Source organism: Onychomys torridus, chromosome 8 (genome assembly GCF_903995425.1).
Source record: "Onychomys torridus chromosome 8, mOncTor1.1, whole genome shotgun sequence".
NCBI lineage: Eukaryota > Metazoa > Chordata > Mammalia > Rodentia > Cricetidae > Onychomys > Onychomys torridus.
The window spans coordinates 107,746,531-107,763,823 of record NC_050450.1 but is presented as its reverse complement, the minus strand read 5'-3'; the positions used below and the strand labels follow the sequence as shown (position 1 = coordinate 107,763,823).

The 17,293-nt window shown below is 46.4% G+C and overlaps 1 protein-coding gene across 1 annotated transcript in view; it reads right to left on the bottom strand.

Annotated features, from left to right (window-relative positions):
* The window catches only part of Rptor (regulatory associated protein of MTOR complex 1), a 349,556-nt gene that overhangs the window by 59,760 nt on the left and 272,503 nt on the right, over positions 1–17,293 (bottom strand). The window contains exons 14-16 of the mRNA XM_036195340.1: positions 3,389–3,463; positions 1,019–1,084; positions 576–767 (exon numbers count right to left, since the gene is read on the bottom strand). Of these exons, the coding sequence (XP_036051233.1) occupies positions 576–767; positions 1,019–1,084; positions 3,389–3,463 (333 nt within the window). The remainder of the gene's footprint in view (positions 1–575; positions 768–1,018; positions 1,085–3,388; positions 3,464–17,293) is intronic.

Below are 17,293 nucleotides of genomic sequence, written 5' to 3'. Positions count from 1 at the left end.
CCCTTATAGGCTCTGAGCTGACTCAGCAGGCAAGGAGGTAGGTGGGTGCTCACTGGGGTTAGAGTCCATCTCTCCCTCCAGGTTGCCAGAACATACTGGACACGGGACTGGCAGCAAATGGCCTTGTCCTAAAGGGAAAAGGCAGTGCCCAATACCTTCTTTAGCCTGCACCAAGCCATGAGGTACAAGGCCTTGACTGGTGTGTGTGTCTGTCTGTCTCTGTCTTTGTGTCGAGTGATAACCTGGCCCTGGTCCACGGGATGTACAGTACAGGATGATTCAAGCTTGTTTCTTAGAGCTAGCTGAGGCTGTGCCAGCTTGTAGCTGCCCCACTGCATACAGAGCTGGCTTAGTATGAGTGACGAGTCAAATGTGTGACTTTGTAGCAAGATCTCTTGGGATCTGTGCATAGCCCTAAAGATTCTGAATGCACAGTTATGTTTGAGTATGGGCAGGCTTCTGCACACTGGTCCTGCATGCCCTCTTTACAAACAGAACCCTGGTGGGACTTCTGGTATAGAGCACCTACCATACTCTGACTCAACATGGAAGCTACTTTTCCAAGGACAGCTCACCTCAGGGATGGGGTCGGAGAGGAGGCTGTAGAGCTTCTCGTGGGCGCTGTCTCTTACCCCACACCACCTCGCAGAGTCGAAATTCTGCCAGATTCTTCCCAGGCAAATGGCCACCCACTGGCGCAGCAAGGGGTGCGGGTCACTGAGCTGCTCCAGGCAGATGGCAATCAGGTTCCCCTGCAGGCAGGCTTCCTGGACACAGAACACAGGTAAGTGGTCCTCTGCCCTTGTACCCAGGGCTGGGGCAGCCTGACACTACACTGTCTCATTGTAAATCTTGCCAATTCAGATTTGTCCTGCAATGGTAAGCTAAAGGGCTAGTGCCCTAACACTGTCTACCCCTGGGACCTGAAGGCTCCCTCCGCAAACGGGATCTACATTGAGACAAGTCACTCTTCTGCCGTTCCTGCAGCTCAGGGGGCTGGGGCTGCCGTGATACTTACTTGCCCTGTGGTGTAGCTGTTGACGATTACAGCAAGAATGAAGGCCGTCATGGTCCTATGTTCAGCCTGGAAGACAAAAACGCGCCGTGGCTGTGCACCCTCACAGTAGACTCACCTTTCTCCAAGCACTGAGCACCTTCTGTCTTTAGCACTTGTCTAGCATGTGATGAAAGCAGCGTGCACTGGCCTTTGTGCTGAGGCATTCTTAAAGGTCTACAAGCACAGACTGGCTCCTCCCTTGGATGCTAATGCCACAGAACATACCCAGGTTGTTCCGCTGTCCTCTGTCATGGCAGATAAAGTGGTTGGTGATACCAATGGTCTGAAAGGCCCAACATGCTTCCCCTTTGTGTAGTTCTCAGTAAGCCTGTGTTCTTTAGTCAAGCACACTGGTAGTATGTAGCACTCTTTTGTTTTGTTTTTGTAGACCAGGCTGGCCTTGAACTCAGAGAGCTCTGCCTGCCTCTGCCTCCCGAGTGTTGGGATTAAAGGCATGTGCCACCACACCTGGATGAATGCAGTAATCTTTGCTTCAATTCTGGTCTTCTACTGGACAGATCAATTTTCCTTTGAGTTTCCTCTTCTCTGTGTTTGGAAATCCAACAGTCCATTATGACTTCTTCATGGTGTCTCACCTTTCCACATGCACATCAAGAGTCTAATCCTGTATTCCTCTGGGATTGCTGCCAGGCTCCTGGGAGTTTCTTCCACCCAATATCCTTCTTACCCGGAGCCTCTAATTTACAGTTCTCTGTCTTTACACCACCACTATCTGGCCACTGCCCTTGCTTTCTGCTGCTTTCCTATGGTAATGTCTCTTGAGTTCACGGTAACAGAGACCAGGCCACTAGCTTTCATCACTCTTTGTCATAAAATGTTTGCACTTCCCCCTTCTGCAGAGCAGTATAACTCAGCAGGGAACTCTATCCAGCAATTGCTGGAAGGGCCAACACCATCCTTTGTTGTCACTGCCATGAGCTACCACTGCAGCTGCTGTCTGCCTTTTCTGGGTTCTGGTTGCTTTGGGGATTTTCTTTATGCTTCTGGTCCTTGTTACTTTGACTGTGCTGTGTCTGTGTGAATTTATTTAATTGTCCCAGGGTTCACTGTGCATTTCTTTCTCCAGTTCTCCAAGTTCCAGCCACTGTCTGTTCAGATGCTGCCCTCCTTTGCCTCTCCTGCAGTGCTCTGGAGTGACATCAGCAGAAGTGGCCACCCTCACCCACACCCCCATTTCATGCTTTTGCTTTCTTTTTAGGCGGCGTCTCCACTGATCTCTTCCTGGCTGTGTCTGCCCTATGATCATCATCTCCCGTGTTTTCTCATGGGGATGGGTGGGGTGGGGCTGCTCTTCTTCCATTGTTTTCCTTAAGATCTGTTTATTTAACGGTAGTAAAAGCAGACTGTTTTCTTGTAGCAGCAGAAAGCTGTTTCTGAGAAAATGAAGTGGCTGACAGGCATGGTTAAACCAAACTGCCTTATCCAGCCGTCCTCAACACCCTTACTGCATGGTCTCATACCCTTTTCCGGGAGTTCTCATCTCTGTTCTGTGCTTAGTTAAAACAAACAAACAGTCAGAGGAAGAATTTACATATAAAAGTTCTTCATATAGGCACCACCTCAGAGTGCAAATATGCTGCTGTACTTAAATGTTCTGGCAAGTAAGCTCTATGAAAGAGTGACTCAGGATGGTTGTTCTATCTGCACTACTATGCTCAGCAGCAGGAGGGAGCGAGAGATTTAAAAAAACTGCTAATAAAATATTATGAGAAAACTACTGTATATCCTATTCATGCTATCTAATTTTTATTTGTTTAGGTTTTTTCGAGACAGGGTTTCTCTGTGTAGTTTTGGTGCCTGTCTTGGATCTCGATCTGTAGCCCAGGCTGGCCTTGAACTCAGAGATCTGCCTGACTCTGCCTCCCAAGTGCTGGGATTACAAGCATATGCTACCACTACCCAGCTAATTTTTAAAACAATATAATAAAAAATTATATATGAAACTCAAACTTTCAAACAATTTCTTCCTTCCTTCAGTAAAGCATGTCAACATCAGCACCATACTGAAGCACCATACTATAGACATACAGGTTTTCATCCATTTGTCCGTCTGTTCAAGGTGCAGGTTCTAGGTAATGGAGATGCCACTGCTGGGCAGAGGTGTGCAACAGCAGCTGACCGACTGGCACAGGAAGACCAGATTCGCTTGAGGCAGGAGGAAATGGAGCAGTGTGCAGTGTGGGCACTAAGTGGCTGTTCACGTGTAACTGTGGAGCACCTCTCTACCTGGCCCTCAGAGAGGAAGGGCAACACCTAGTGTATGAGTAGAGGCAATCCCATGGTCTGAGAGAAGCGTGGCTCAGTCCTTACTGGCATATAGGGGTCTGCCAAGACGGAAAGGAAGTACTTGTGACCGTTGTCCTTCACGAGGTCAGCCTGGCACGACTGGAGGAAAAAGGAGACAGAAAGGTCATGAGTGCAGGCACCAGTGGGATGTGTCAGCGGCTTCTTATGAAGCAGAGGCATGCAAACACGCTGAGAACACTTGGTGACTATGCAGCCTTCCTTGCCAGTCCAGGTCTCACTTGGGAAGAAGCTCTGCTGCTGCCCTTGGAGAACAGGCTGGGGTCCTAGAACCCTCAGAAGAACAGCGCAGCACCACTCTAACAGGCCACCAGGCTGCAGGCAGCTGGTTAGGGACTGTGCTCCCACCCCAGCCCTCCTCCACTCAGTCCAGACTTCTCCTCTCAGGCTTCCCGCTTCTGCCTTGGTTTACCAGCCTGGCAGAAATGAAAACATTCTGATATTTTATTTATTTATTCTCTATTTTTATGTAGTTGAGCGTTTGATTTTATGTATGTAAGAATGAGCAACACATGTTGTAGGTAATGGAGATGCCTACTTGGTGCTCTTGGTCTTTTAGGTTCTAGTTTTTGCTGAGATCCTTTTTCTCAGGCCCACTTCTTCTCAGGTCCCTTCCCCCATCTCAGACTCCTCCCCCCTCCTCTCAGGGTCCCTTTCTCAAAGTTTCTTCCTCCCAGGTCGGAGTCTCTCCCCATATCAGACTTTTCCCTTCCTCTCAAGTTCCCGCTTCATCTCAGGCTCCCCTCCTCTTGCCTTCCACATGAGGGTACTCAACAGTACTCTTGTTTTTGCAGTGCTGGTACCTGCCAAAGCTTCTGGGGATTTTGTCTGGATTCATGCCATACAATATTTTAATGGAGCCTCCTGGAGACTCCCCTATTCCTAAGCAAAGAAAAAGCTCTAAGATTCAAGGACTAATGTAAGTGCTAAAGAAGCCACCAGATATGCAGCCCTTTCTAACTCAGTTGACTCCCTCCTGTGAACACAGTCCCATCTGTGTGGTCATCATGTGCCACAGTTGAGGCAGGCCCTGCCCATGAGAACAATGGTTCTGTTCTAGAGATACAGTCAGTCAAGTCCTGCTGCTGACTGTTGAGGGAGATAACTAAGTGGATAGCTGTGATATACACTGAGACATGCTGGCAACACCTGAGACACATGTGGTGGTGGTGGTGGTGGTGGTGGTGGTATATGCTTTCTGGAAGACAACAAAGCAGAATTAAGAAGGAGAAAGGGAAGGGCAAGATGGAGAAGAAGGAGGAATAGAATTAGAAACAGGCTTAGAACGTGGGGTATGAAGGGGCAGGTGACCAGGTGCTAGGTGGCACTGGAGAGCCAGCACAAGCTGAGAACAAGGGATAGTGTCCCAGATCAAGGTCCAAGGTCAGCTGTCAGCAACACTGTTAATATTGATAACCTGACTTAGAATTATACAGGAGACAAACCTCTGGGCAGGTCTTCAAGGGAATTTATTTACAGTTGGGCCCACTGAGGTAGGAAAACCCTTCCCTGACATATGTGGCACAGTTCCATGGACTGGGGTGCTGGATCACACAAAGGAAGTGAGCTGAGCAGCAGCATTCACCGTCTGCTTCTTGACTGCACTGTGACAGCTGCCTCAGCCTCATGCTCCTGCTGTGAGGACAACCCTGCCACCAGACTGTGCCTTTCAACTTGAGCCCAGTAACCCTTCTTCCTCTAAGTGCTTCATCACAGCAGTAAAGAAAGCGACCAACATAGGTTATATTATGGTGGGACCATGTTCAGCACAGACAGAAGGATGGGGACAGTCCCAGAAACATGAGAAAAACATTGAAGGGCATGGGTGCACAGATGGGCATGCACTGCACTGGAGACGGAGACACAGGCAGAGCACCATTCAGGAAGATGAACACAGAAACTTGGAGCTAGATCAGAGCTGATGTCACATGGGTACTGGTGGTACAAAAGCTCCTCAAGGTGAGTAGGAAGGCCTTGGCTGTTCATGGCATGGGTGTGGCCACCGTGGGAACCGTGGAAGTTCTTGGCTTCGGCTCTCTCACTTTCCACTGGTCCTATTTTCCACTAGGCTGAGTGATTTGGGGGCATTATTGGAAAGCTCTGGTTCTTCACAGGAAGGACATGATCTGGCCTTAGACATTCAGAAGTTGAGGATGATGTTGTAGGAGGAGCCAGGAGGAAAAAAGGAAAGAGGAAATGGTTTCAGGTCAGGTTCTCCATCCCTTCACTGAGGCTCCCAGCTTAAGTTTAGAACTCCATGCTTGAGTGTAAAGAGTCATGTGACCCATGAATGAAGGGTACTGTAATCCTCAGAGAGAGATGGTAAGGCCTTCTGGGACCAGTACCCAGGGTGATGTGCCACCTTCTCACCAGCTCCCAAAAGCTCTGTTCTAGGCTCAGAGGCCCTCAGGGAACCAGACTTGGACTTAAGCACTGAGGATGAGGAAGGGATATCACATTCTGCTTTAGGACCATCTTCCTCCCAGGGCCATGCACATGGGCTCTGCTGGGTGCTCAGTGTGGACTCTGCATGACCCTCCCTTTATCAAGGGCCCAGGAGAATTTCTCTCGGTGGTGATAAGCGAGTTCATCAGGTGGACACTGCTCTGTAAGGTGGAATTAGACAAGACAGAGGTGGCTGGCTTAGTTGCAGGCTTTGGACCCCGGCTCCTGCTCATCAAGCCACACACACTCCATAGACTTCCTAGCTTTAATGCAGGCAGTTAACAAACAAGCTTCAACTTTCATCCTTGTAAAGACCTGGCTCCAGGGCTAGGAGACTGCCCACTGCTGCTCAGCTGCAGCAGCAGCACAGTTCAGGGAGGAAAGAGACCTTCCTTTGTTTTCAAATGAGAGCTGACAAGTCAAATCAAAGCCCACACGTTTACAGGAAGCTCCTTAAGCACAGCTCATCTGAGAGTAATAAACTGTCATTAATTCATATCCTCCTAATTCTGAGTGCAAGCCTTCAAGTCAGGAGATCTGAAAGGATCACTTTAATAAGCCTTCAAAAGCGGAGTCTGGCGATTATGAGGCATATATTAAAAGATTTCTGTTTTGATAAGCTTGTCACGCCACTGCAGAGCGGCAGTAATGGCTGCTCTTCACACGTCTGCTCTCACCACCAGTGCTCACAGGTGTCATGTGTGTACTGGTCTCCACTGCATGGAGGGTGTCCCTTCCCCAGCAGCCCCACTTGCTCAGGGCGAGGTACAATTCCCTTAGCCTGCTTTCTCTTTATGATTTAGTCCTAGGCCAGCAGCCTCGCTGAGTTGGAAAGAAAGCAAGGCTACAACCTAGCAGGGCAGGAAAGCCAGTGAGAGCTCATCCTCTGACCATCCTGCACATGCTAAGCGGTGCCTTCTCATATCAGGAACAGTGATGGTGACATAGTAAGGCTAGAGTAAGAAGGAGGGGAGAAGAAAAGCAGGAAAATGGGGTTTTCTTGGCGGACCGCCTCTGCCAATGCAACCCACTCCGACCCCTGTAAGTCTGTCTCAGGGTTTCAGGGAAATAGAAAGAAAGGTGAGGAGAGAGCAAAGGTGAAGAAGCTGCTAGTCTGACTGTCCAGCAGCTGCAGTTTGCAATGAACACTGTGATGGGAGCAAGTCCTGGACCAGCTATGTAAGTGAGGTTCCCTACTCTAGATGTTCTGCTAGGATATCCTGGGGAGAGACCTGACTTTGCTCTCCTTCCTTCAGAAGACCACAGAGTATAGGAAGAGAACTTAATAACATTACCATGTCTGACAGGGGGAGGTGCGGGGCAGCACAGGGCGACCATAAGAGATTCCATTTATGAATGCACGGCCCTGTGCTTTCCAGTGTGAGCACAGAGAACTCTAGGGATGGTGGAGGTGACTCAGCCCAGAATGCAGTTTCTTTCTTGTCATGAGAAGCAGGCATATAACATTTGGAAGGGCAGATGTTTTCAGCAAGAGAAAACTGCTGTGGAAAGTGGCCTTGGTGGGTGACTAGCATAGCACAGGGAAGCTGCACAGAATCTGGACACTGGAGGAGGAAATGAGGCACCTGTACACCTTGGGCATAGCACCAACAGAACCTGGAGATGGAGGAGCACAGTGGGGACCTCACTGTTCTTCAGGATGCAGCAGAACATATAGCAGGAGGTCTGAGCTATGCAGTCCCCACAAGCTGAAACCTGAGCACAGCTGCTTTCCCACAGGCCCAGTGATGTGTATTGTCACTTTCCAAATGAGGCTTATTAAATATTGAAAAACCTGTTAGCAATGCTGTTAGATGCACCTGTGTGTAAGGTAACCCTCAAGAGGAGGAGGGACCACAAAGCTGTGCTTAGTATGGATGTGAAAGTCATGTGTTAGGCCCCTTCCCCCACACCTCTGTATTTATACCTGCCCCCCATTGTAAAATCCATCAAGGTTGAAAAACCAAAATTCTACAGAAATGAAGGCTCCCCTGCCACTCTGTGTGCTCACTCTTCTGTTTGTTCTCACAAGCATTTTTGTTATAGACACACAAGCAAATATAAATTTACATGCTCAGCTAATTTTCCCAAACCAAAAGGTCTAACATGACAAGATGCCTGGGTCTTTTTTTTTTTTTTCTTTATAAAATTTTTATTGCTACATGATGCAGGACAGGCAAGGAAAATTATGAAGCCGCGGCAAGGGGAAGGGGTGCTCCCTGAAGCCTCTACCAGTAGGGCATCAAGAACTCTACATGGTCGCAGCATCTGCTGTTCAGGTTGCCACACAGGACAAGATCCCTGTGACAGAGCCATTTGTAGGAATGTTAAAATTGCAGTAGGTCCCGCTGAAGGCTAAGCATCATATGGACTTCTCCCTTCCAAGTTGGAAACTCTGTTGTAGGAGCCTCACAAGAAACCCCACTTACAACCAAAGTTCCACCTTAACCCTCTTGTGCAACTTTGTGACCTATGGCTTTATCTTGTCCAATTACAACCCTACCCAAGGCACCTATGGAGTGTACCATCTCACTTACCAAAAATGAAAACAAAGCCATGGAGGATTCTTAGCAACCCTTTGAGTTGTAACTTGGGTACTGCTGAGACACATAGATAGGACTCTGAGAAGCCCTCAAACATGTTCTGGGGGTGGTGGTGGTGTCGTATTAATTCCCTGAGTGCCTTTCTTCCTACTAAACTGGTACTTAAATATGTGTTAAAATGTCTTTTAAATAAGCCCAGCTCTGTTTGACATTGGCCTATCCTGAAATCCTTTTCTGTGACAAAGTCAAGGACTGGGCTTTACCAGAGTGGAGGGCCCCAAAGGGACTCCTTGCTTGGCTGTCTCTTGCTGTTTCACGTGTATCTATAAGGTACAGTGTGATAATCTGACCCCACACCCTTACGTTTCTCATGGAGGGCTCCTTGCTCTTTTTACAGTTCCTGACAGTATCCCTGCAGGCACCCTTAGCACTGTGGACTTCCAGCTAAGCCATCTCTTGTCAAACAATGCTACATTGAATGTCTAGTAAATTATTTCCTGTGCCAGTTTGCAGAGCTAGTGTGTGAAATCCCAAGGCAGACTGCAGATCAAAGGGAAGTGTCTTAGTTTGGAAGTTTACACCACTTGGTGCTTTTTGCAGCACAGCAGCTTGAGAGACGCTTCAACTCTGGCCTATTTCATAAGCCAAAAAAAAAAAAAAAAAGTTATTGTATAAGCAGCCTTACTGTGCACTTAGAAACAGCAACCTTACATTGTCAACAACCGTTTGCATCAACTTTTTAAAAAAATTTATGTATGGGTCATACCTCCTGCATGACCATGTATGTGCAGTGCTTGAGAAGGCCAGAAGAAGAGAACAGGGTGTCAGATCCCCTGGGACTGAAGTTACAGAAGGTTGTGAGCTGCCATGTGAGTGCTGGGAACTGAACCCAGGTCCTCTGTAAGAACAACAAGTACTCTAACCACTGAGCTACCTCTCTGGCCCCTGTATGGACCTGCCAGCAAACTGCTGCACTCAGTTTGACCACTTGTCTCTGGAACTGTCAGTGCTGTTTGTGGTTTTTGTTTCTCGGAGCCCTTTGTGTGTGAGGGAACCCATTCTTTTACTTGTGGCATAGGTTTAGGTTAATTTCTCTAAAATTTATTTGTATTCAAGTAAGTTTCTTTCCGAAGACATCTGAATTTGAAACTGTAGTTTAAACAGTTCAATCACCTCCAAGTTAAAAGAGGATTTGCCTGGCTTCTCTTCTAATGCATCTATGGGTTCGTTTTTTGTGTTAAAGAAGGTATCTCTTTAACCTGAGTCCTACTATTCAAGCCAATTAATCTCTTGTCACTGAGTTTTCTGTCACTGTAATAAAACACTTTGAATACTCAACTGAACAGAAGTAAAGGTGTGATGGCACATGGCTTTAATCCTAGCACCCAGGAGGCAGAGGCCCTGGTCGATAGAGGGAGTTCCAGGATAGCCAGGGCTACACAGAGAAACCTTGTTGTTTCTTTCTTTCTTTTTTTGGTAAAAAAAGGAAGGAAGGAATGTTTATTCTAAATGATGATTTAGGTCTCTGGATGCCTTTGGGCCTATGGTGAGGCCTGGTACAGCCCATTCTTCATCACTGCAGCTTCAAGGTTAAGTACGGTCTCTGGGAGGACAGGGTCTCTATCACTCTTCTTCCTGTCCAGGAGTCCCTGCCTCTTCTTACTCATCTCTCCACGTGGAGCTGAGAATGTGTTTGTCTACTTCCAGAAAAGAGCCCATTGGTAATTTTACTGGGATTATATTAAAGTTATAAATTAACTGAGAGAGCACTGACATGTTTATGACATGGAATCCTCTGTAAGAGAGCAGGGTATGTTTTTATTTGCGGAAGTTGATTTTGTGTCTCTCAGGAATGCTTTAAGGTGTTCTTTGTGACAGCTTTTCCCATCTCAGGTTAGATTTTTTCCTAGATTTATGATCCTACCACACACAGGCTGCTCTTCCCTGTCTAACCGAACGGTTGTTACTCCAGCATCTGTACACTCCTCCTTCTTCCTCACTAAGTTATTTTATTAGCATTAATAGACCCTTTGGGTTTCCGAGACATAAACCTACACCACCACACACAGAACTGGGGCTGGAAGGCACTTGCTCCCTAGAACTTACTCCAACACCTTGAATGACTTCTGTTATGTATGTAGACCTTACACTGTCACCAAGGGTCCCACAGAACTGTTACAGAGGTCTCTCCACCTGCTACTGAGGTCAAGATCTTTTTTTTTTTTTCTTTTAAGACAGAATTTTGTTATGCAGCCCTGGCTGGCTTGGAACTTGTTATGTAGACCAGGCTGGCCTTGAACTCAGACCCCCACCCCCTTCTGCCTCTTGAGTACTGGGATTAAACACATGCCTAGTTTCAATAATAAAATCACCACCACCACCACCACCACCACCACCACCACCACCACCACCACCACCACCACCACCTCCACCACCACCATGTGCACATATGCCATGGCACTCCTACGGAGGTAAGAAGTCAATCTGTAGAGGTGGTTCTCTCACTCTACCTTTCTGTGGGTTTCAGGGATTAAACTCAGGTTGCAGGCTTGGGCAAGAAGCACTTTTGCCCACTGAGTCATTGTACAAGCCCTGAGATAAAGATTATTCACAGCTGGTACCAGTAACCTGATGGGCCCAGAGGTGATGACTGCATCCTTCTGAAGGACATTCATCTTGTCCTTCTCTTCCCTCACCCAATGGAGATCCCAGTATGCTGTTCCCAGTCCCCACTCCACCTCTGGACTCCTGTGACTTTGTTTGCTGCTACTCAGCCTCCCCTGTTGGGGAGGGGCTCTGCCTTCCAGTCTAGACCAGAAAGGTTCTCCTTTCTAGGAGGACTCTGACAAAAAGTATGGTGTGGGGTTGGCCATTTGTACTTCCCACCTTCTCAGCTATACTCACAGGACAGGTACTTGATGTCACAATTTATTATGACCCTGAGGTAGCACACCCTGACCACATGGGGGCTTGTGATGTGTGCTGCTCATGATGTGACCGGCACATGGGGAGAAACATCATCATGTGGATCATGCACACCAGTGATAACCACTGCTGAAAGGCACCTTCACGTGCCTTCTATTTCACCAGTGAGACAACACCCAGAACCTATTCGCACAGCACAGCCGTGCTGACGACTGGCTTGCACTAAACAAGGTTTCTACAAACACGCGTCCCTAACACTGCCCTTCCCTCCACTGGTTTTCTGCAGACTACAACCTATACTCAAGTCATAACAGATCCTCAAAGCAATGAATTACATGAATATGAGGTGGTGGCAGAGGGAAGGAGAAAACATTTGTTCAGCTTTTCCTGTGAGCATGTTCCTGACTGTCCACCGGCTGTGACTGTGACGTCAGCGACATCAAGGGGGACACATTTTTACTCTGCCCAGTCACAGCTAGAATATAACCAGCATGAAGGTAGCTTCTAGGAACATGGCTTCCTCATGGTAAAGGGAGATTAGAAAAACTCAGAAGTATAAAACTAAATTCACCCAAACATAGAGACTTATAAAAGAAGCCTGGTGGTTTCAATGAGAAATGTCCATATAGGCTCATGTATCGGAATACTTGGTCCCTGGTGGGTGCTGTCTGGGGAGACCATAGAACCTTCAGGAGGTGGAGCCTTGGAGGGGGAGTAAGTATGTCATTGGGGTGGGTTTAGACAGCCTTGCTGTGTCTGATCCATGTTCAAGGCTGAAGATGTGAAGGAGGGTGAGTCAGAATTAACTCTTCATCCATTAGTCACCTTCGGCCCTGGTGTTTAATCATAGCAACAGAAAAGGAACTAATACAAAGCCTAAATAAATAATGAAGACAAACAACCCCTCCATACCCACACATGAAAAACAAACCCATATTCAGCTCCTAAACAAAATGGAAGTGAATACAGAAACAAAGCAATGTTTGTAGCAAAGCCCAGCACACACCCAAACTGCTTTCATGAGCACAGCAAAGCTGGGGCTGAGCGAACAGTGACTCTGAGAAACCTGCTAACACCAGGAGCAAGGCATGTGTGAAAAGGGCACTCATCTGTCTTCCACCCCAAGCCTGTCACTGTGAGTCCTGAGAAAAACATGCAGCAAAACCTAGCAGAAGGTGCAGACCTAAGCAGCACTCCTCATGCTGCCCTGCCATCAAGAAGTGAAGAGGGCTAAAGGAGAGACGGGGTAGGGTGTAGAAGAGTTGAACCCTCCCCCAATGGGAGTCCCCACATGGTGCCTGGATGGCGCAGTTTGTGGTAAGGCACCTACACAGGTCCCACTATGACAAATGTCCACTAAGAAGCCCCTTATGGAAGAAACTGGGGAACAGAATCCACTAACATCTCAGGTTTCTAAAAATCTAGAGCCATCCCCCCAAGCAAAGCTTAACAGACAGGAAACACAGGTGTTTGGACACAGGAGCAGGCTCAGGAGGAGAGAGTCCACATTCTTCCCAGGGCAGTCCCACAGAGGGACACTTCACAGTGCTAGAACTTGGAACACAGGGCTACGACTGACAGGGAGGAAGCTGACCCCTGAGCTGACTCCCAGTTGAGCTTTGTCTAAGTGAAGAAAGGCAGGTGGTGAGGCTGAGCACCTGATCAAATGTGGAGAAAAGCCACAGTTTGCAGAGGACACAGCAGACATTTGGAGACTGCAAAGGACACACAGGTCAAAAGACTGAAGAAAGAAAAAGTCCTGCTTTTTTCCTGGCTGTCTTTTTCCATGGAAGCCCTTCCTGAGGACTGTGCAGTGTGCACACAGGGGAAACCTCTTTGTATGCCTGACTTTGGATTATCCCACCAATACCAACTCAGAGTGTTTTCCCACATTCCTTGACACTGTGCCCTTGATGTTCCCCAGTGGTGCTATAAATAAAACTTTATTAACTATAATTTGGAAGGTCTGCCTGAATTGCACATTAATTCTGTCTATGAAAAAAACAAAACAAAACAAAACAAAACCCCTCAATTAGCTGGAACCTAGCTTACACCAGTTCTTAATTAACTGCCTCCCTCCCTTATTCTTGTTAATTAGTAGAGACAGATGATAACAACAACTTGGGGAACTTATTAAAACCAAGCAGGCATGTCTTCTCTCACATGTGGATCTTAGCTTCAGGTTTTTAGGGTTGTGTTTTTAATCTGGAGTGTCAGGAAACTAGAAAGGACCCACAAGATGAGGAACGAAGGAGCCCTTAGTGGGTGGGGGAATAGTAGAATACACGTAATAGTGTGGGGATACTGGCCTAACTCTAACACGAACATTAACCTAACATTGACCTCTGGCTTCTGAATATATGTGCACCCCCAACAGAAATTTTTTTTTTTTTTTTTTTTTTTTTTGGTTTTTCAAGACAGGGTTTCTCTGTGTAGTTTTGCGCCTTTCCTGGAACTCACTTGGTAGACCAGGCAGGCCTTGAACTCACAGAGATCCGCCTCCCGAGTGCTGGGATTAAAGGCATGCGCCACCACTGCCCAGCCAGAAATATTCTTAATGAAAAGGACATTTTCTTCCTAACTCAGTGATTTTTCTCAGTGACAGTACTATGCTCATATTCAACTGTGTGTCAGTCTCTGGTCTAGTGTAAATTCTGGGGCAGTGTTAGGTTGCCTTACATATCTGTCTGAAGCAAGCCCACTTTTTGTTTGAAAATTGAGGAGGAAACACTACAGGGTTGCTGAATGACCAAAATCCAAATCTTTAGCTACACCACTTGGGGTACACAGGGTGCATATGACATGGAACAGACTTTAAAGCTCAGAACCAAAAACCCAGGTCACATGCATACTGTGAAGCCATCACCACATCAAGGCTAAATCCAGCCCCTTGCAGGTTCACGTCCTTCCCCTGCCCTGACATAGCCACTGATCTGCCTTTCCTGACTACAGAGAAGGAGACAACTTCTGCAACTGTAAACACAAGAAGCCATATAGTACACAGCTCTATTACCGGTGTCTTTCAAGTGACATGGTTATGTTGGGGCGAGCATGTATTTATTTATTTTTTTAAATCTCTGATTAGCATGCATGCCTGTTAGTGTCCATTTAGGCTACTTCCAATATCAAACTATTAAGACAAAGCTATTTAGAGCTAGATGTGCTGGCCTGCCCCTGTAGCCATAGTACCTGAGAGGCTGAGGACTGCCATGATCTCAAGGCCAGCCCTCAACCCCAAGAAAGCTACCATAAATATTCATGATACAGGTCTTTGTGTGACAAACGAGAACTCAGAGTGGAGATGCTGGACATGAGCTCTTGGTACCAAGCCTGATAACTTGAGTTTGATCTCTGGAACTAACATGATAGAGAAAACAAATGCCTGCAAGCTGCCCTCTGACCTTAAAGGTTTTCTTCTATGCAGACAAACGATTTAGAACTACTTTTCTCACCCATGGCCTGTCTGTCCATGTTAATGTTGTCTGCAGACAGAAGACACTTCCATCTCCATGAAGACCATGTATGAAGTTACTTTGTGGTCTTATGTGAAATATCTCAGGTTTACCAGTTGTCACAAGTTTTCTCCTATGCATTCTTCTAGAAGTTTAATATTATTGAGTGTTATACTTGGTCTAGGATCCATTTTGGTGTAACTGTTTAATATGACTCACTTTTCAGCACATGGCTGTCCAACTGTCCCAACCGCTCAATTGCTGAGAAGACAACCTGTTCTCCACCAGCCTGTTCTGAGCCTTTGTTGAACACCAATCCTCTCCTTTGTGTGTGTGTACTTGCTGGCTTTACTCTACGCCACTGTCAGTCCACTCTGATGCCATCACGGGTTTTTAGTACTGTGGATTTAAAGCAAGTCTTAAAGTTGAACCATTTATAGAAATATAGCAGCTTTGGTCTATTTCAAAGTTGTTTGGGTCATTGTGGGTCCTCTGCCCATTTCCATATGGATTTTGGAGTCAGGGTCTTGGACAGGACTGTCTTCTGTTGACTTAGGTGTTTCCTAATTCCTTGTCACTAGGATTTGTAGAGTTTGATGAATATATCTTTTATGACCTTTTGTCAGAATTTAGCTGTTATTTCATATGACATCTTTATTTTAATTTCAACTTCTAATTGTTGATTAATAATATTAAGACATAAATTGATTTTTCTGTATATGAATCTTATAACCAACAGACTTGTAATAGTCTTGTAAGTTCTGCTGAAGTTTAAAATAGACTCAATCAGATTATAGCACATTGTTTATACCTCCTCCTGTTCCACCCAGAGGGCTTCTTCTTCTTGCTTTGTATAAGTGAGAATTTCCAGTGCAATAATGAAGTCAGGAAGTGAGAGAGGGTGCCCTGGTCCTATTTCTGAGCTCAGCATTGGTCTTTCCTTATGATGGGCCATGGTGGCTGTAAATTTCTTACACGTGGGGCTTGTCAGTCAATAAGATTCCTTTCCATTACTAGTTTTTATTCTTGTCTCCTTTATCATTTTCTCTATTAATTTTTTTTTTTTTTTTTTTAAAGGCAGAGTTTCTCTGTGTAGCCCTGGCTGCCCTGGAACTCCGCAGATCAGGATGGCCTTGAACTCAGAGATCTGCTTGCCTCTGCCTCTATGGTGCTTTGATTAAAAACGCATGAGCCACCTCAGCCCAGGTAAACTTTTTAAAAATTATTGACTTATGTGTCTATGTGTGCTTGTGCCATCAGAGGCCAGAAGAGAGTATCTCATCCTCAGGAGGTTGAGTTAAAGATGTCAGAGAGCCACCTGATGTAGGTGCTGGGAACTGATTGAAAATTCCCGAGTATTGAGAGTATGTGGCTTCCTTCTTTTGTTGATGCGGTCAGTGCATTTATTTGTAATTGCTGTCTTAGTTTCATCCCTGTTGCTGTGATAGAACACCTGACAGAAGCAATTTAAGGGAAAGGATTTTGTTTGGTTTACAGTTCCGAGTTACAGTCCATCATGGGTGGGTGGGGGAGGGATGGGGTGGAGCAAGGCAGGAACTGAAGCAGCTAATCACATTACAATCAGGAGCAGAGAGAGAATGAATGCATGCAAGCTTCTTGCTCAGTTCATCTTCTCTATTCTTACACAGTACAGGACCCAACTCCAGAGAATGGTGCTGCACACAGTGGGCATCAATTAATGTAAACAAGACATGCCCACAAGCCAACCTGGTCTAGACAATCCCTCACCGAGATTTTCTTCCTAGTTGATTCCAGATCAGTGGTTCTCAACCTTCCTAATGCTGTGATCTTTAACACAGTTCCTCATGTTGTGGTGACCCCCAACCACACAATTATTTTGTTGCTTCTTCATAGTTGTAATATTGCTACTGTTATGAATCATAATGTAAATATCTGATATGCAGGATACAGGAAATGAGACCAAAAGGGGTCATGACCCACAGGCTGAGAACTATTATTTTTAGTGGTCAAGTCAACAATTAAAACTCACCTTCACAGCTATTAAACACCTTTACAATCCTGAAAATCTACTAGCCGTGATGTATTATTTATTTATGAGAAAGAGAGAGAGAGGGAGGGAGAGGGAGAGAGAGAGAGAGAGAGGGAGGGAGGGAGAGAGAGGGTATATGCGCATGACAGTGAATGTGGAAGGCAGGGCTTACACCAGGTGTCTTCCTTGGACATTCTACCCCCCCTTTTTGGAAAGACAGCGTCTCATTGAGCCTGGAGCTCACTACCTGGCTAGACTGGTTGGACAGAGCTCCAAGGATTTACCCGTCTCTGCCCCTTGGTGCTGAAACTACAGATGCACTCGGGCTTTATGTGGGGCTGGGGATCAAATTCGTGTCCCTGTGCTTCACAGACAGCACTTTACAATTGAGCTGCATCCCCAGCCCGCATATGGATGTTCATCTGAAATTTCCCACTTAGGATTTTTGAGTCTGTATTCATGAGGTCTACAGTTCTCTTGTGTTGTCTGTATTTTGGTACCATTGTGTTACTTATCTCATGAAGCAATACAGAAA